Below are 20,272 nucleotides of genomic sequence, written 5' to 3' on the forward strand. Positions count from 1 at the left end.
TAGCAGAAAGCTAAGAGAGCCTGAACATTAACAGACTTCTGACCATTTACCAATTGCAGAGGCAAAAATAAGTCTGCAGGAGGCAAGTCTCTTGGATGAAGTCTGGAGAAAGTCTTATGAGGCATTGAGAGACTGAAAAAAAAATACTAGAGAGCGAGGAGGGTGGAGTCTGCTTGCCATCCAGGAGGGGACCTTTCAGGAGTGTTTAGTCATTAGGCATACTCCCTGCCTCTTGCTTTTAGTTCTCTGTCTATTTAAAGGGAAGCCAAATGTCTGTACTGCTGGAAATGGCCTAAGAAGTACTAAACTAAGTCCTCCCATAACTGCTATATAAGAAATATTATTTCTCTGCCCTGCAACAAGTGTTTATGTGCATATAGGAATAAGTGGCCATATGGACAAACTGCTGGAGTTTGACTGGGATATAAAACTCCTGTTTCAGTCTCTTTTGATTTCCATTTTTACCCTTCTTAACAGTTAGCTTGCTCTTGTTTAGCCTTTTCCTTCTAGTATTTAGTTTCATTTTTCTGTTTCTTGACTTTTAAAGATTTTTATATTAACCACTGATCCCCCTTCATCCAGATAAGGAAACTCATACATCATCAGCTCTAGCTTTTTTCTCTTCCTTCATAGGCTTTTTAAAACTTGTGTTTGGTTAAATCAATATTCAATCACAATATTTACTATTAGAATATCACCTATAGCTAATCCATACAGAAAATTGATTGCATTAGCGTTCTGATATATCCTTTAAAAACTGCCATTAATATTTTTTTTTTACTTTTTTTTTCTGCTTTCTAAGTTTTGATCTAATTCATCCCCAGATTCCATTTGAAGTATAAAGTCTTCTGGGAGCAGAGAATGTAGCTTAGTGGTAGAGCGCTTGCCTAGCATACATGAGGACGTGGGTTCAATTCTTTGGTACATAAACATAAAATGAATAAAAGAAAAGAAAAAATGACCACCAAAACTATTTAAAAAATAAAAAATATAGCCAGTAAGCTCTGGTTTACTTTTTCCCTTAGGGAGAGTTCCTGGACCTTCTCTCAACCTGCTCCTGTCTCCGTGGATTTTTCTCTAAGCTGACTGTACAGCCAGTGTTCTAGGAGCTGGCTTCTCAGTATTCTGACAACTCCCTTAGTCTCTTCCTGATCTTGGGCCCACATGCTCACAATCTATGGTTTACTTTCTCATTTTTTTGGATAATGTCCTTTAGTAGCTTCCTGAAAATGGATGCATGGGCAAAAGGAGGAATAATTTTGACTTTTTCAATGTCAGAGTTACTTAAAATTTGAGGGCTGAGGCTTTGGTCCACATTCAGCTTCCAGTGTGTTCCAATCCACTTTTTAGTGTCTCATTTTTTTTTTAACTTAAGGAGACAGCCAAGGATTCTTTGATATTTGAGGAAATTCTCTAACATTGACATAGATAAAAACAACAACAACATAAGAAAAGTGAGAAGAACGAACCAGAAGAGAAAGTCATATACACTCACACAACAAAAGCATGAATCTATCTTCTTTATATCTGTTGTCAGAAATTTCACAGTGATGTGTCTTGGTCTGAATCTTTTGTCTATTCCTTGTGTATGTGACCTATTGGTGAACTCATCATCAGGAAGTCATGCCCTACAGTGCTAGGAAAGACTTTCAAAAAATTCCTTCCATAATATCCTTCCCTATTCAATATGGATATGTGGGAGTTGTAAGATGGTGAAAGAACTTACTGAGACAGGACAGTAAGAAAAAGAAAATGTTTATTATGACCCTGGTATTAGGAAGATGCTGCAGCTAGCTAGCCAGCCAGAGGGACACGCTGCAGCTATGGCAGTTTGATGTGGGTGCAGGTTTTTATGGAGTTAGTGGAAGGGGACTGTTGATTGGCTATCTTTCCTTTTGTGAACCTAGTAGGCACAGAGCAGCTCTGCCCATTTTGTGGGCTTGACTTACTTCTTTGTTCTAACTGGTCTGTTTCACACGCCATACCTTCCACCTAGATTTTTTCTTTTTCTCCTTCACATTCTTCCCCCTGCCCCAACAGAAAAACAATCCTGGTTCCAGTAGGGCAAATGTCTCATCATGTATTTGCTTCAAGCTTAGTGGGATAGTAGAGCTGTCCCTTCCTGTGTTTGTTGTTCTGGAAGAAGGTTATGGAGTGGTCTTTGGGGACACAGTGGGATCTAATTGAATAACAGAATAAAATCATATGGAAGCCATCCATGTCCTGGGACTAAGAGGAACTAGAGGGTTACACAGTAGGGGATGGAAGCTACATTAGAACATCATTTGTAACTTATGGCCTAGAGGCAAGAGGAAGAAAATCTGATTAGAAGGTTAATAAAGCTGGATGCATTGACAAAGGGAGGTAAAATAGACAATAAAGGTCTAAGGAAGGGGACAGCCAGGATAACTATAACCAGGGCATGACCCATGAAACTTATCCTTGGGTCATTCTCTAAGTTAGAAGGTTTGGTAGGTTAATTTATGAATGTTAGTTTGAACTTGCCCTAATTTATTAACCTAAAAGCTGCAGTCTTTCCTGAGGATAACACAAGATCTACCTTGGGCAGCAGTGAACATATTTAAGGCCATTTTTTGGTAAGACTATTGCCCCTAAATAGTCTGTTTCTCTGTATATCAGTGAGGGTATGGAGTAGGCTGCCTAGTAAATTGGCTAAAAAACAGTGGGCTTTTTTCCAACAAAAGTGTTAGGATAATCATGGATGTGTGGTAAGAAATGGAGATTGTGACTGTCCAGTTGTCATCCCCAAACCAGAAGCAGTAGTAGAAACTTAGTTCATGCCCTATCTCTTGTATGGTTCCTCAGGAAAAAAAAATATTCCTGGAGAATCGTTATCCAGATGTTAATTTTTTTGTATAAAGCAAGTATATCTGAATGTGCAAGGTGTGGATTATAGTACAAGTATAAGGCATTACCTAGATTACTTTCTTTGACACAAAGGCACTCATTCTTCAAACTTCTGGGAGCCTAATTGCAGGGGTCTGTAGCTGGGACCTCCCAAATAATTTGCCTTGAGCCAAAGGGTTATCTCAGTGCCACATGGGATTTCAACACCATGTGTTGAGCTTGGAATTCCGGAATTCTCTGTGTTAACTGATGAATTAGCAAACCAACTCATTGGTAAAATCCACGGCCCCTTCTTCCTTCTACTTTCAGTGTATCTTTTTGGTTTACCTTGAGCTATTTAATATTGCCCAATGGAATCCCCATCCTTCACATTTGAGGTGAGTAGGTAGGGTATAATAATGGCTCCTAGATTTGGTTGTAGGCAATAGGAGTCACATTTTTCATTGTGTAGACTTTCACTGTCTTTTTGCTGCCTAGGTGGCACTCACTCCCTTAGGGAATTCTCAAAGCTCAGAGTTCCTATGAGCATATGTCTTCAGAGTCACGTCCTCTCCTTGGATTGGGTGCAAAGCAGTTAAAGGGTTGTGTCGATACAATGACCAAAGGAAGTAAAATAGACAATAGAGGTCCTAGGAAGGGGACAGCTAGGATAACCGTAACCAGGGCATGACCCATAAAGCCATCCTTGGGTAGCTCATTCTCTCAGTTGGAAGGTTTGATAGGTTTGATAGGTGTGTGAGATGAAGAGGACAGATACTTGTAAAGGATTTCCAGCAATTCTCCTTCTTCCTGGGTTCTATCTTCAGAGCTGCTGGTTACCCACAATCATAGATGCTTTGTGAGGGCTCCACATATATTTGTATCTTTGTTTCCCCATACTTATACTGCAGATCACTATGATCTACCAGGTCAGTTACTTATCACTAGTGCACCTGTTGTTTGTTGGGGTCCTGCTGCATGACAAGACACAGTGACAAGTATGTAGTGAAAAAGCCTCATGGTGGTCAGAAGGTGGGGGAGGGAGGGAGGGAAAACCAGGGTCTCAACATGTTCTCCAAGACCACAACCCAATGACCTACTTACTCTAAGCCCCACTTCCTTAACATTTAGACCACCTCCCAACAGGACTATCAACTGAGTACTCAATTTTTAACACATGAGCCCTTGGGGTAAACGTAAGATTCAAACCTGGATAATACAAAACAATCTACTTACCTCAATATGTTAAAGTTATCACAGCTCCAAAGTCCATTATGCCAAATAAAATAATATTTTATGGGTCCTAACGATTAAGTCATAGGCATTTCAAGGGTTAGGAGCTTATTCAGTATTATCATATTAAGTTTCTGATAGTACTCATTACTTTTAGTTCTTGTGAAGAATATATATATATATATATATATGTATATAGAGAGAGATCCCAAGATCATATATATATATATATATATATATATATATATTTCTTGTTAAGATTATTTATATATGTACATCTAAAATCCCAAGATTTTATATATACACCAAGAAATGAATGAATGAAGACCTTTCAGTGACACAACACATTTATTTATTATTGGGTCCTTTATGTGTTGATTATATTTGAGAATTTCTTCAAGGAATATTCACTAAAACAGAAGCTTATAAGCCACTACATAACTAAAAGGGGGGGGGGACAAGTAAACTTAAAAAAATTAAGTTTAGTGTAGTATCTGGCCCAAAATAAGACAAAGCACGACAATACAGATAAGCATAAGCTTTTCACCTGCTGTTAGGGGTCTTTGGGGTTCAGGGATAATGTCCTCACGTGAACGAGGTGAGGATCGACAGCTCTCCCGGGAGGAAGGTAGAGATTGGGAAGACTTTGTTTGGTGTTTTAATGAGCCCCTTACAGCAAACCCCACAATGTTGCCTCTGTTAGGAGGCTCATCCAAAGGCACCTCCCAGATAACTAGTATCTCCTCAAAATCATATCCATAGTATACATGCAGGATGTACTGGACCAGATTTTTCAGAATCCGTGTGACACTTTTTGTAGAGAACTCAGGATTTTCAGATCGCCAGCTGGAGCAATTGTTGCACTTCTGAGCAAAAATCCGCATAAGCACCTGGCCCTGGGATTTCCAAGGATACAAGTAGAAGTGGCACAGAGTGATTATTTGGGCAGAAGTCCAACTTCGGTTGCACAGTGCACACAAAAACCTGCGGGAAGAAAGACAATTCCATGGGTCCTTAAGCTGATTATTGACCTGAGGGTCAATGGTCTTGACCTCATCTCTAATATCCCTTTCAATCTGAAAAACTTCATGTGATCTAGACTGTCCCAGTCACCACGCAAAACTAGAAACAAAAGGCTTATACTTTACATAAAAAAACTTTTTCCTGTGAAACACTGAATCCATCCATTTCTGTATACTACAAGGAAACAAATTTCTACTTGATTCCTCACTATGGTAACAGAAAACTTTTTACAAAGTATGTATTTTGAGAAAGGCATGTTCATAGCCTTACATTATCTCATGTCATCTTTTTGTTCCCAAAAATTTTTATTGGGAGAAAACTACAAAAATCTCATGTCATCTTTAAAGACATTCCTATAACATAGGCATAATGGAGGTCAATATCCATATAAGGAAACTAACTCACAAAAAGTATAAACAAATTGCTCCAGACAAAGTAGGTAAGTGGTAGAGGCATATTTTTCCAACATATGGTCATTTAATACCAACCCTATTTATCTATCTATCATAGCATCTCACCTCCAGTGAGTAGCATGGCTATTTTTAGACCTAGAGAAAAGAACTAGTCTAGAAGCAATGACACTTGGTTGAAAATCCAAGTTCATGGTTTATATCACAGGACTTGGGGAAAGTACTTCTCCATACCTTAGCTTTTAAATCAATAAGAAGGAAATGCATCCTTTATGCATGCATGTGCATGCATGCGTGTGTGTTTTTGTGTGTATGTGTGTGAAAGAGACAGACAGACAGACAGACAGACAAAGAGATGGCAGAGTGCAAACACACACACACACATGCAAGCCAGTATTAGGGCTTGAACTAAGGGCCTGGGGGCTGTCCCTTAGTTTTTCCATTCAAGGATGTCACTCTACCACTTGAGCAACATCCCTATTTCTGGCTTTCATGGAGTTAAGAGTCTCCTACACTTTCCTGCCAGGCTGGATTCACCCCTCAATTCTCAGATCTCAGTGTCATGAGTAGCTAGACATACAGCTGTGAGCCCCTAGTGCTGGACTACACAATGCTGTATAAAACATGCTTTATATTTTCCAAAAGTGTGCTGCTTTCCCCATCTCAAAAGTGTTATTAGAAGGAACACCTGACATTTTAAAAAGCATTAAAGGACATTATGAATTGCTCACAGAGTTCTGGCTAATGTGGAAAGGGACACTCACATGGCTCCTTGGCTTTCAAGGCAGAACAAAGGGACTGCTACTATATAGGCTGACAAGTGACTTGAAACCTGTTCTTTAGAGCAAGAAGAGGTTTCATTTAAAACAAAAGGTTCTAAAGACTAGGGGAGGAAAGATATGGCTCAAGGGGTTGAGGGCTTGCCTAGCAAGCATGAGACCCTGAGTACAAGGTAACAATGCTCAATACGAAATGTACTCATTACCTTATTCATATAAATGTAACCCCTCTATACAGTATCTTTACAATTAAAAAACTATTAAAAAAAGAATGTAAAAAAAAAAAGATGATGCTCAGCTTAATGAACCTCAAGATAGAGAGGTTTTATCTTTGTTGCTGTTGTTTTTAATGTAGTATGTGGGTTTTTTTTGTTTGTTTTGAATGTTTTCCCCCCATGGTATAACCCCTGTTTTCACTGTGTTTGATTCCGGTGCCCTGCATCTTGTATATACATTTTTCTAATTTGGGGAGGGGAAGGGAAATAAAAAAATGTTGAAACAAGGATACAGGTTGATCCATTGTAACAATGAGATGTACAGGACACTTTGCTGAAAACAAACTTTACAACTTGGGAGGAGGAGGGAGGGGTTGGGAGGGGACAGATGGTAGGGGAAAAACAAAGGAAGGGGTAGGAATGCTTGATAGGAAATGTACTCTTCTCATGTAACAATAAAATATATATAAATAAAAAAATTAAAAAAGAAAACTATGAATCTTGCAGCTAACGTAAAAGTATCATATATTATATAATAGTTTATCTTTTTTGTGCCATACTAGGGCTTGAAGTAAGGGCCTGGGCACTATCCCTTAGTTATTCTGCCCAAGGCTGGCACTCTACCACTTGTGTTCACAGCTCCACTTTCTCCACTTTACACTTTTTGCTGTCCAATTGGAAATAAGAGTATCATAGATTGTCCTTCTCTAAGCTGACTTTGAACTGTGATCTTCAGCTATATCCACTATCTGTTGAAAAAAAGTCTTCTCTTTAAGAGAATCAGATTGGAAATGCCTTAAGCCGAGGCATGAAGCATGCTCTAAGCAAAATGAACTGCAAAGTATGGACACAAGAGGTTTTTCTTTGTTGTTGTTGTTTTTTAATGTACCATGTGATTTTTTTTGTTTCTTTTGTATGTTCTTCCCCTTATGGTATATCCCCTGTTGTTACTGCATTTAATTTTGTGCCCTGCATCTTATATATACATTTATCTAATTTGGGGAGGGGAAGGGGAATAACAAAATGCTGAAACAAGGACACGGGATGACCTATTGCAACAATGAGACTCAAAAGACACTATGTTGGACATGATCTTTACAACTTCAAGGGGGGGTTAGTTGAGGCGGTAGGGGAGGGAAGGGGTAATAGGAAAAATACAAAGGAGGGGTAAAAATGTTCCACAAGAAATGTACTCATTATCTTACTCATGTAATTGAAACCCTTCTCTGTACAGCATCTTTACAATAAAATACTTTAAAAAAAGAGAGAGACTGCTGTGGGAAAAATGCATGGTTTGGCTGATAGTTCATGAGGAATGGAGCAGGCTTGCATGATGTAGGAGATAGGCAGTCAGGGAACAAGATATTCTGAGACAGAGGATTCAGAGGGCTTGGCTGTCTTGGTCATTCTCAGGCTCTTGGTAAGAAAGAAAGGAAGCTGATTCTTATAACCCAGATGCTTTCTGGGCCTTTAAAAAATTAGCCAATGAGGGAGGGACATCCCATAGAAATTTCAGGAGCTAGGTTTTAAACTTTTTTTTTTTTTTGGCAACAGCATTTTCTTTCATTCTCAGACCCTATAAGAAAGAGAGAGAGACAGAGAGAGAGGAAAGAGACAGAGAGAGAAGGGGAAGGGAGGGAGGGAGAGGGAGAGAGAGAGGAGAGAGAAAGGGGAGGGAGCAGGATGGGTGAGAGGAGAGATAGAAGAGAAAAGAGAGAGGGAGGGAGAGAGGAGAGAGGAGAGGGGGAGGGAAGGAGAGGGAGAGAGAAAGATAGGAGAGGAGGAGGGAAGGAAGGAGAGGGAGAGGGAGGGAGAGGAGGGGAGACCAGGAGAAAGGATGCAGCCTGGTCAGGACTGGAAAGGAGCCTGCAGAAAACTTTAGAGAGTTCTTCAACCAAAAGAGTTAGTGAGACAGTACAGAGGCTTCCTCAAAATGAGGATTTATTTAAAAATTGTTGGTTTCAGTTCCAGCTCCCTTCAGGAAATCCTAGATATATTAGGATATATGAGGCAGGACCCAACCCCTGGATCCCTGCCAAGAGAAGGACTTATCCCCCAGCATCCAAGGCTAAATCTGAATATGTATATTTCATTTCTGTCAGTTCTGCTAGGGGAAAACTAGAGACAAGGCAGAATGGCCCAAATTATACATAACTCTGTTTTTTTTCCTATCATCTATATTTTATATAAAATCAGACTGGAGAAGCTGGTGATGATTCGTGGTCTTAATAAGCTTTCTAAGGGATAAATCAGTGCTAGCCCGAGCTTCTTTGCTCAGGGAGACCTCACTTACCTGCCAAATGCTCTCTGCTGATACTGCATCCACCCAGGGGGAGGGGAGTCTGGAGTGATGTTTTTATCCAACTTCAGGGTCCACTTAACCCACAGTATTTCCTGTCTCATCTGCTCTTGAAATTTCTCTTCCCATTTGTAGCCATTTTTAACTGGCATGTTCCTCTGAAGCTGCAGTCCAATGTCCAGCTGGTACTTTTCGCTTCCTCTGGTCCCAGCCTGACTCGGATTCAGCTTAGTTTCGATTTCCTGGTTTTAACTTTCGTTTTTGAAGCAGAGCACAAAACTTCTTGCGTTGGAAGATAGAGGGCAGCAGAGTTTTGTTACTTTCTTTTTAAAATTTACTTTATTTTATTGTAAAGATGCTGTACAGAGGGTTACAGTTACATGAGTAAGGTAATGAGTACATTTCTTGTGGAACATTGTTACCCCCTTCTACCCCTTTTCCTCCCCCACCATCCCCCCTCCCCCGCCCCCTAAGTTGTAAAGTTCATTTCCGACATAGTGTCTTGCTAGTCTCATTGTTACACTGGGTCCTCCTGTGGCCTTGTTTCAGCATTTTGTTACTCCCCTTCCCCGCCCCAAATAACATAAATGTATATACAAGATGCAGAGCACCAGAATCAAATATAGTGACAATAGGTGTTATACCACAAGGGAAAGGAAGAACATACAAAAGAAACAAACAAAATCACATAGTACATTAAAAACAACAACAACAAAGAAAACTTCTTGTGTACATATCTTGGGTTCATTTCGCTTAGCATCATCTTATATGGTCATACGTACATAGCTTTTGAGCTTTTCTGCTTCTTTGATAAGATTATCCTAGCCATATACTAATTATTGCAAATAAGGGAAACCATGGGACCTATATTTCTTTGGGTCTGGCTTACTTCACTTAATATGATTTTTTCCCCAAGTTTTCCATTTCCTAACAAATGGGGCAGTGTCATTCTTCTGATAGAAGCATAGAATTCCATTGTATATGTAACTCTGGCATGAGATATATCCTTAGCTCCTGAATGAGTAGTTCAAGCAACAGAATGTTTGCCTTTCAAATAGAAAGCACTAAGTTTGATCCCTACTTAGATGTTTTACCTTTATGAGCAGCATTTTTCTCACTTTATAGTAAGCACGGCACTATTTTTAGGAGTTCCAGGTTATTTGCCTGCCCTCCCAGATGCTCGCACCCTACCAGCTCTTGATGGGCTTTTTCTTTCTTTCTTTCTTTCTTTTTTTCCTTTTTTTTTTTTTTTTTTTTTGTATTTTTCAGCTAACCACAAGGACAGCTTGGGGGGGTCTTGTGTCTTGCTCCAGGCAGCACATTACTACAGGTGATACTTGAATCCAGTTCTATATGACTCCCAAATTTGCCATGTTTCCAGCCATTTCCTTTCCAGAGAAGCCAGAAATGGTATTTCAGGTCCCCAAGGAGCCATGTTGAAGCCCTGATTTAATGGTTTAATATAGGGGAGATTTCTTCTTCTTCTTCTTCTTCTTCTTCTTCTTCTTCTTCTTCTTCTTCTTCTTCTTCTTCTTCTTCTTTCTTCTTCTTCTTCTTCTTCTTCTTCTTCTTCTTCTTCTTCTTCTTCTTCTTCTTCTTCTTCTTCTTCTTCTTCTTCTTCCTCTTCCTCCTCTTCCTCTTCTTCTTCTCCTCCTCCTCCTCCTCCTCCTCCTCCTTCTTCTTTTCTTTTTATTGTAAAAATACCATACAGAGGGGTTACAATTACATGGGCAAGGTAATTAGTACATTTCTTATCAAGCATTGTTGTCTCTTCCTTTGTTTCTCCTTCTCATCCCTTCCCATATCCCCCCCTAACCCCCCCTTCCCCCCCCCCCACCCCGCCAAAGTTGTAAAGTTTGTTTTTCCACATAAGGTCTTGTACATCTCATTGTTGCAATGGGTCTACCTGTATCCCTTTTTAAACAATTTCTTTTTTCCCTTCCCCTCCCCAAATCGAACAATCAAATACAGTGAAAGCAGGGGTTATACCCTGAGGGAGGGACATACAAAACAACAAAGAAATAACTTATAAATATGTTAGAAACAATAGGAAGAAAGAAAAAAACATTTGAATCCTTATCTTAGGGTTCATTTAGCCTAACATCAACTTATCTGACCATTTCTGCTTGTCTCAGACATATACTAGTTATTGAAAATAAGGGAAATCATGGGTATGTTTCCTTGGGCCTGACTTACTTCACTCAAAATAATCTTTTCCAAGTTTTTCCATTTCTAATAAATGGAGTAATGTCATTCTTTCTGATGGAGGCATAGAATTCCATTATGTTTGTGTGTGTGTGTGTGTGTGTGTGTGTGTGTGTGTGTGTGTATCACATTTTCTTGATCCATTCATTTACTGAGGGGAATCTGGGCTGGTTTTATATCTTAGCTATGGTAAATGATGCTGCACTAAACATAGTTGTGCTGGTAGCTTTAGTGTGGTCTTGTTTGTGATCATTTGGGTAAATGACCAAAAGTGGGATTGCTGGGTTATAGGGGAGCTCTATGTGGAGTCTTTTGAGGAACCTCCATACTGCTTTCCAAAGTGGTTAAACAAGTTTACACTCCCACCAACAATGTAGTAAGGTTCCATTCTGTCCACATCCCCTCCAGCATCTGTTGTTATTAGAATTCTTGATTCTAGCCATTCTAACTGAGGTGAGGTGGAATCTCAATGCTGTTTTGATCTGCATTTCTTTTATGGCTAGGGAGGTTGAGCATTTCTTCATGTGTCTATTGGTCATCCTTCTTTCTTCTTCAGAGAAGTTTCTCTTTAAGTCTTTAGCCCACTTATTTATTGGGCAGTTGTTTCTTTGAGGATTTGTTGTTGGGGGATTTAATTTTTTGAATTCCAGGTATATTTTAGATATGAGACCCTTGTCAGTTGTATGGCCAGTGAAAATCTTCTCCCAATCCGTGGGCTTTCTATTGATCTTGCTAGCTATGTCCTTTGTCATGCAGAAGCTCTGCAATTTCATGCAATACCATTTGTCCAACCTTTCTTTGATTTGTTGTGTTTCTGGGTCTGTATTAAGAAAATTTTGGCCTGTGCCAAGGAGACCTACCGTTTCTCCTATTCCATCCTATGATGTTTTCAAAGTGTCTGCTTTGACTCTGAGGTCTTTGATCCATTTGGAGTCGATTCTGGTACAGGGTGATATATAAAGAACTAGCTTTAGTTTTCTACAACTGATTAACCAATTTTGCCAGCACCATTTACTGAAGAGGCTGTCTTTCTTCCATTCTATTTTTTTTAGCTCCCTTATCAAAGATTAGTTGGCTATAGGTTTGTAGGTTCATTTCTGGGTTTTCAATTCTATTCCATTGGTCCTGAGGTCTGTTCTTGTGCCAGTACCAAGCAGTTTTGATTACTATAGCTTTGTAGTAGAGTTTGAAATTTGGTATTGATATTCCTCCAGGACTGTTCTTTCTGTTAAGGATCGTTTTTGCTATTCGGGGTCTTTTATTGTTCCATATAAATTTTTGGATTGCCTCTTCTATTTCCTTGAAGAATGAGGTTGGAATATTGATAGGTATCGCATTGAATTTGTAGATACCTTTGGGAAGTGTATTTTATTTTTTGTGGGGCTATTACGAATGGAGTTGCTTTCCTGATTTCAGCCATCCTTTTCTCATTCTTGGCATACAGAAAAGCCATTGATTTTTTTTTTTTTAATTTTATTTTATTTTATTTGAGAACATACTGTACAGAGGGGTTACAATTACATGGGCAGGATAATGCATACATTTCTTACCAAGCATTGCAGCCTCCTCCTTTGTTTACCCTTCACCTCCCTTCCCAGCCTCCCCCCTCCCTCCCACCCAATCATACCCCCCCACCCCCCCCCCCACCGACATTGTAAAGCTGGTTTTGACATGACATTTTGTACTTCTCATTGTTGCAACAGGTCCACCTGAATCCTTAAACGACTTGTTTGTCCCCATCTCCTCCACATGTTATACTGACATCAAATATAGTGAAAGCGGGGGTTACACTGTGGGGGAGGGACATACAAAGCAACAAAGAAATAATCTTATAAATGCGTTAGAAACACATGCATGAAAGAAACAAAAACATTAAAATACATATTTGAGGTTTCATTTTCCTAACATCACATTATCTGATTTTTTCCGCTTGACTCATACCTATACTAGATATTGCAAATAAGGGAAACCATGGGACCTGTGTTTCTTTGGGCCTGGCTTACTTCACTTAATATAATTTTTTCCAAGCCTTTCCATTTCCTAACAAATGGGGAAATGTCATTCTTTCTGATGGAGGCATAGAATTCCATTGTGTATATATACCACATCTTCTTGATCCATTCATCTACTGAGGGGCATCTGGGTTGGTTCCATGTCTTAGCTATGGTAAATAATGCTGCAATAAACATAGTTGTGCTGGTAGCTTTAGTGTGGCCTTGTTTGTGATCATTTGGGTAAATGCCCAAAAGTGGGATTGCTGGGTCATTGGGGAGCTCTATGTGGAGTCTTTTGAGGAACCTCCATACTGCTTTCCAAAGTGGTTGAACAAGTTTACATTCCCACCAACAATGAAGTAAGGTTCCTTTCTGTCCACATCCCCTCCAGCATCTGTTGTTGTTGGAGTTCTTGATTTTTGCTGTTCTAACTGGAGTGAGGTGATATCTCAATGTTGTTTTGATTTGCATTTCTTTTATGGCTAGGGATGTTGAACATTTCTTCATGTGTCTATTGGCCATCCTTCTTTCTTCTTCAGAGAAGCTTCTCTTTAAGTCTTTCGCCCACTTACTTATTGGGCAGTTGTTTCTTTGAGGATTTGTTGTTGGGTGGTTTAATTTTTTGAGTTCCAAGTATATTTTAGATATGAGACCCTTGTCCGTTGTATGAAAGCCATTGATTTTTGAGGGTTAATTTTATACCCTGCTACTTTGCCAAAGTTTTGAATCAGCTTGAGTAATTTAGGAGTGGAATCCGTGGGATTCTTTAAATACAAGATCAAGTCATCTGCAAAGAGGGAGAGTTTTACTTCATCTTTCCCGATTTGGATCTCTTTTATGTCTGTATCTTGTCTTATTGCTGTAGCTAGGCATTCTAATACTAGATTGAAGAGAAGTGGAGAGAGTGGACATTCTTGTCTTGTTCCTGAGTTAAGAGGAAATGGCTTTAGTTTTTCACCATTAAGTATAATGCCGGCTGTAGATTTGTCATATACAGACTTTATTGTATTGAGGAATGTTCCCTGGATTCCTAGTTTTTCCAGAACCTTCATCATAAAGGGGTGTTGGATCTTGTCAAATGCTTTTTCTGCATCTATTGAGATAACCATGTGGTTCTTATCCTTGCTCCTGTGGATGTGATGAATTATATTAATTGATTTGCATATATTGAACCAGCTTTGCATCCCTGAAATGAATCCTGTTTGATCGTGGTGTATGATTTTTTGGATGAATTGTTGAAGTCGATTGCCCAAAATTTTGTGGAGAAGTTTCGCATCAATGTTCATCAAAGAAATGGGTCTTTCTTTGACGAGTTCCTGCCTGGTTTTTGGATGAGGGTTATGATGGCTTCATAGAATGAGTTCGGTAGTGAACTTTCTCTTTCAATTTCATTGAAGAGTTGGAGCAGAATTGGTGTGAGCTCTGCTTTGAAGGCCTTGTAGAATTCTGCTGTAAATCTATCTGGTCCTGGGATTTTCTTAGATGGGAGGTCTGTTTCTATTTCAGTGCTTGATATGGGCCTGTTAAGCTGGTATAACTCATCTTGGTTTAGTGTCGGCATGTCGATATTTGCTAGGAAAAAATGCATTTCTGCTAAGTTCTCAAACTTATTAGCATAAAGGTTTGAGAACTATTCCCTTATAATGTTCTGAATCTTGGTTTTTTTCTGTGGTGATGTTTCCATTCTCATCTCTGAGTTTATTTATTTGGGTGTGTTCTCTTCTTTTTCTGATAAGATTTGCTAAGGGTCTGTCAATTTTGTTAATTTTTTCACAGAACCATCTCTTTGTTTTGTTGATTCTTTCTATGGTTTTTTGGATTCTAATTAGTTTAATTCTGATTTAATTTTAATTATTTCTTCCAATCTACTGGATTGGGGTTTATCTTGCTGCTCTTTTTCAAGGAGGTTCAGATGTCTCAACAATTGTTGGTTTCAGATCTCTCCAATTTGTTGATGTAGGAACTCAGAGCTATGAACTTGCCTCTGAGTACTTCCTTTGCTGTGTCCCAGAGGAGCTGGTAATTTGTGTGTTCATTTTTGTTGAATATCATGAACATTTAATTTCCCTTCTAATCTCTTCCATGATCCACTGGTGATTCAACAGTGTGTTGTTTGGCCTCCATGTGTTACAAGACTTTCTTTGGTGGCTTTTGGTGTTAAGTTCAATTTTTATTCCCTTGTGGTCTGAGAGAATGCAACGTATAACTTCAATGTTTTTGAATTTGGACAAGTTTGTTTTGTGACCTAAAATGTGGTCTATTTTGGAAAATGTTCCATGTGCTGTGTATTCTGATGCTGCTGGGTGAAATATTCAGTAGATATCTGTTAAATCTAGTTGCTCTATGCAATTGTATAGATCTGAGTTTTCTCTGTTTAGTTTTTGCCTAGTTGATCCATCTAGTGGGGATAGTTGCGTGTTAAAGTCCCCAACAATTAATGTCTTTGGAGCTATGTGAGATTTGAGGGAAAATAGTGTTTCTTGGATAAATTTGGGTGCTCTGTTGTTTGGCAAATAAATATTTAGAACTGTAATATCCTCCTGAAGGAGAGATCCCTTAATTAGTATGTAGCGGCCTTCTTTATCTCTTCTCACTAATTTTAATTTGAAGTTTATTTTATCAGATATTAGGATTACAACTCCTGCCTGTTTATGGGGGCCATTTGCTCGGTAGATTTTATTCCAGCCTTTCACTTTCAAAACATGTTTGTTTTTATGGGCAAGGTGTGACTCCTGAAGGCAGCAGATAGAAGGATCTTGCTTTTAATCCAACTAGACAGTCTATGTCTTATTGGAGAGTTAAGTCCATTAATGTTGAGGAATAGGACTGAGAGGTGTTTGGTAGTTCCTGAAATGTTATCCACCTACTTGGGGGCTGCGACAGTTGGGTTCTTCCTATGGTTCTTGGATTCTCAGTTTAGGTGTGATTTCTTGGCATTTATTGTGGTCTTGTTTGTTTTCTATGCGTAGGACATCTTTAAGTATCTTTTGTAGGTCTGGTTTGGTAGAAATATATTGTTTCAATTTTTCTTTGCTATGGAAGGTTTTTATTTGACCTTCAGTTGTGAAGGAGAGTTTATCTGGGTACAGTATTCTTGGTTGATAGTTGTTTGTCTTTAGGGCATGGCATACATCATTCTAGGCTCTTCTTGCTTTGATTGTCTCTGCTGAGAAATCTGAGGTGATTCTAATTGGTTTCCCTTTATAGGTGATTGATCTTTTCTCCTTGACAGCTTTAAGGATCTTTTCCTTGGCCTGAATTGATCCTGTGCAGATTATAATGTGACAGTAGGATGTCCTGTTCTGATCTGGTTTATTTGGGGTTCTAAAAGCTTCTTGTATCTGAATAGGCCGATCTTTTTGCACGTTTGGGAAGTTTTCTGCTAGGATCCTGTTAAACAAATTTCCTAGACCATTAACTTCTGTCTGTAGGTGCTCTTCTACACCCATAATCCTCAGATTAGGCCTTCTGATGGTGTATTCCAAATGATGAATAGATCTATCATATTTCTTGGATTTGTCTTGGATAGTTGTATGTTCTTTCTCTATAATAGCTAGGCTGTCTTCAATCCCCAAGATTCGATTTTCTGCATTGTCTAACCTATTGTCAAGATTTTCTATTTTGTTTTTTATTTCTTTTCCTTCTAATTGGTTAGCTTTGATGGCTTCAAATTCTTTGTTAGAGCTTTGTTTTAGGTCTTGTATGAACTTCTTTACTTCCTTAATTTGGTGTTCAGTGTTTATTCTCAAATCACTTAGTTGATTGGTTATGGTTTCCTTGGACTCCCATTCCTTCTGTTGGGCTCCATTCAGCATTCCCTTTGTGGTCTCCCTGAATTCTTTCAGCTGTCTGTTTATAGATTCCATGAAAGCTTCTATTGATCTTTGTCTATTCTCATCTTGCTCTCACAATTCCTATATTATTCTTTGACTAGCTTCCTCACATTCACGCAATTAGGGGAGATTTTTTTTTACACCGTGGGCACCAGATTAGAGACCAGGTTACCAAAAAACACTATTTCACTGTACTTTCACTTGTATGTTAATGAGCAGGGCAATACTCAAGCAGGTTTGGGAGATATCTTTCAATGGGACAATAGAAAGAATTCCTCAGCTGGGTGTCAGTGGCACACACCTGTAACTCTAGCTACCCTAGCTGAGAGCTGAGGATCACAGTTTGAGACCAGCCAGGGCAGGAAAGTCCATGAGACTCTTCTCTCTAATTAACCACCAGGAAACCAGAAGTGGCAATGTAGCTTAAAGTGGTAGAGCACTTAGCATCCAAGTTCTGAGTTAAAGCCCTATAATCAATGCTCTCCCCACAAATTCTCTTTGGGGAATAAAGACTAGAAAAAAAATTAAAGACATATCTAGCTGAAGGAATCTGAAATTGTTCACTTGGAGTTTAAAGTCAAATGGGGGAGGTAAGAGAAGCAGATCACTTTTTTCTTGGAAGTCCCACTACTGAATCTGTGTCTGATACAGGATCAGCCTGTCTTTTGGGGGCCTTTAATGTGACCTCTTTGGGAACCAGAGCTACCCTGCCAGCACACTCTAATATTCTGTTCATTGAAAATGCTCTGCTTTATAAATTTGCAAACTAAGGGCACTTATGTCTGCAGGTAGAGATTGTAGGAAACTGGAAACCTGCAATTCAATTCATCCTGTACAAAACACTAGACCCATAAAGCGCATTGGAATTAACTTGCTCTCTTTTCCCCTCCAATTTTATTTTATTTTATTTTATTTTATTGTGCTGGGGCTTAAACACAGGGCCTTAGCTCTATCCCTTAGTAATTTTACTCAAGGCTCTACTAATTGAGCCACAGCTCAACTTCTGGCTCAACTGACTTCAATCTGTGGTCCTCAGATCTCAGACTCCACAGTAGTTAGCATTACAAGTGTGAGCCACCAATGCCTGGTTTCCAAGTTTAATTTATTTTAAAAACTGAGACCTACATGAATGAGATCTCTTGTCCAGGATCACATAGCAATATAATATCAACACAGAGCCTGACTATATTCCTATCCTGCCCATACATAGAACCTTTCCTTATCATTTCTATAGGACACCAAATTCATTCGTTCCATCTGTAATTTTCAGGGCATGCCTTCAGAGAGTTCTCTGACTGATGGCTCCTCACATTATCTTGTTTTCCCTCAGAATTTAGCTTGAGGGTCAAGTGCAATTCTTCATGATATCTTACCTCTTTCTCTGCCTTTTCTAAGTGTATTACTTCTGTCACACACAACAGCTCCAGATCAGTGTGGTCTGATGGCATGGGGACTGAGAAAAGAGATGTGAGGAAGGGAAAGAAGGAAAAGAGGAAACCACAGCCTTTTATGCAACCATGTAATGTACTTAGTAGTTGAAAGAGATTTTAGATACCATTGTGATGACAGCCTCTCCTCTCCCTCCATTTCATTGAGGGAAAATAATTTAAACAAATCATATGATTTGATGATAGAAATTTTTCAGCTTTCATCAAGAGTTGATCAAAGAATTGCTGAGAGACAGCTAGAAGAGGAAAGGTTCCAAAGAAAGAAAATGAGACCTCTTCTAAAATAAAAGGAAACAATAGGAAAATTTCAATTCTCAGTAGTTAGAACTGGAATGACTCTAGGGGAGTCCCTAATCCTGAGATGACAAGCAATGTCACTCTCTTTCCTTGCCCAAGACAGACATTACCAATAAATGCCTGCACCTCTCTTGGGAGGTCTGAGTGTGACTTCAGAATGCCTCTTAGTAGTGCCCCATGTAGCCATAACCAGCCAAGTGGTAGATAAAACATTCCTGCCATGCTTGTAGCAGTCCAACTCCTCTTACAAGCAGCAAAAATTAAAACCAAGATACATCTAGTTCAACTAAGGTTTCAGTTCTTGTAATCTTAGACATGCACTTATTTTTGGATTGTCACTAATCTACCATAAAGAAGGCTAGCAAAAAAATTTAACACATTGTAAGATGGCAAATGTCTGCTTGGGAATAAAGAAGACTGGACATTAGCGACAAGGATTCAGGAGAATTAAACCTACAGAGGCCTTACCTGTAGCACTTAGCCACTTGATCTTTTATTTCTGAAGGCACTCTAGCTTGAGATTAGAAAGGGATGAAAAGACCAGATTTGGTGATGACAGAGTAATAAGAAACGATAGAAATAGTTCCTAGAGTTAGTAATAATATAACTTATATATTTTAAACCTCTTTGACTACTTAGCATACACTCTGAAAGTCTTTACAGAACAAATGCAGGGAAACAATTTCAGGTAAGTACATGGGAATATGCTTCCACAAGAGTAAAGGGAATGAATTCTGCACTGGGGCAGTCTTTGCTTTGTTCATAATGCCAAATATAAATCACTACCACCTTGACCCTGAGAGTTATCTGATAGGATGTTAAAGCTTAAAAATATGCATGTTTCTAAAGAGGAAATGAATTGTCAGTGGTGGAGGAACTGGCAGGAGGCACGGAAAGCTATCCTGGAGAATCTGAGAGAGGATCTTCACACTGATTCTTTAAGGACTGCATTCTTGACCTGGGCACATCCTAAGGCTTGGCCATTACTCCAATTTGGAAGAGTTCTTAGCAAAAGCTCAGACTAGAGAGGAAAAGAGGTGTTGATATCATACCATCCCACAATGAAATTGAAGGAACTGAGTTTACTCTTTATCACTGCCTTCACACTTAACCTTAGGGACAGTCACAACTAGGTGCAAGGAACTAGAGAAATAAAGGAAATGCAGAATTAAATTTTATTTATTAATTTTATTATTTTATTTATTAATTTATTTATTAATTTTATTTTTATTAAAAATAAAAAATTTAAAAAGACAAAATACCTACACTCTTTCAGCCCCAGTGCCCTTACCCTCAGACAGGGTAGTTTTGTCTAGCAGAAACAATAGGCTTGATCCAGTGGCCTCATTGCATGTGGAGCTATTGAGAAACAGTATTTCTGTACCATCCTTTTTCAGAGTTGATCTGTAGCTTTCTTCCTTTGGAGATCCTTCCTTTTTTCCAATCCCCCTGCTCTCCAGCTTTTTATCTCCTCACCAGAATACACATCCAACCTCTGTACTGACAGCCATCCACCCCATGAAAGGTGAACAAGAACCAAAAACAAGAGCTGGGCACTTATAATCACTCCTGTAATCCTAAAAACTCAGGAGGCTAAGATCTGAGGTTCACAATTCAAAGCCAACCCAGGCAGAAAAGCCTCTTATCTCCAATGAACCACCAAAAAAACCCAGAAGTGGAACAGAATAC

The 20,272-nt window shown here is 39.0% G+C and overlaps 1 protein-coding gene across 1 annotated transcript; it reads right to left on the reverse strand.

Annotated features, from left to right (window-relative positions):
* Window positions 1-4,409: 4,409 nt before the first annotated feature.
* On the reverse strand, window positions 4,410-9,039 carry Rtp4 (receptor transporter protein 4). Its single transcript, XM_042668679.1, has 2 exons — window positions 8,801-9,039; window positions 4,410-5,064 (listed from the first exon to the last, which is right to left on the reverse strand). The coding sequence occupies exons 1-2, from the start codon at window positions 8,956-8,958 to the stop codon at window positions 4,563-4,565; spliced, it is 660 nt and encodes a 219-aa protein (XP_042524613.1). The 5' UTR covers window positions 8,959-9,039; the 3' UTR covers window positions 4,410-4,562.
* Between the last annotated feature and the right edge of the window lie 11,233 nt (window positions 9,040-20,272).

The sequence above is a fragment of the Dipodomys spectabilis genome, unplaced genomic scaffold, assembly GCF_019054845.1.
Source record: "Dipodomys spectabilis isolate Male_0828 unplaced genomic scaffold, ASM1905484v1 ptg000017l, whole genome shotgun sequence".
NCBI classification, from domain to species: Eukaryota; Metazoa; Chordata; class Mammalia; order Rodentia; family Heteromyidae; genus Dipodomys; species Dipodomys spectabilis.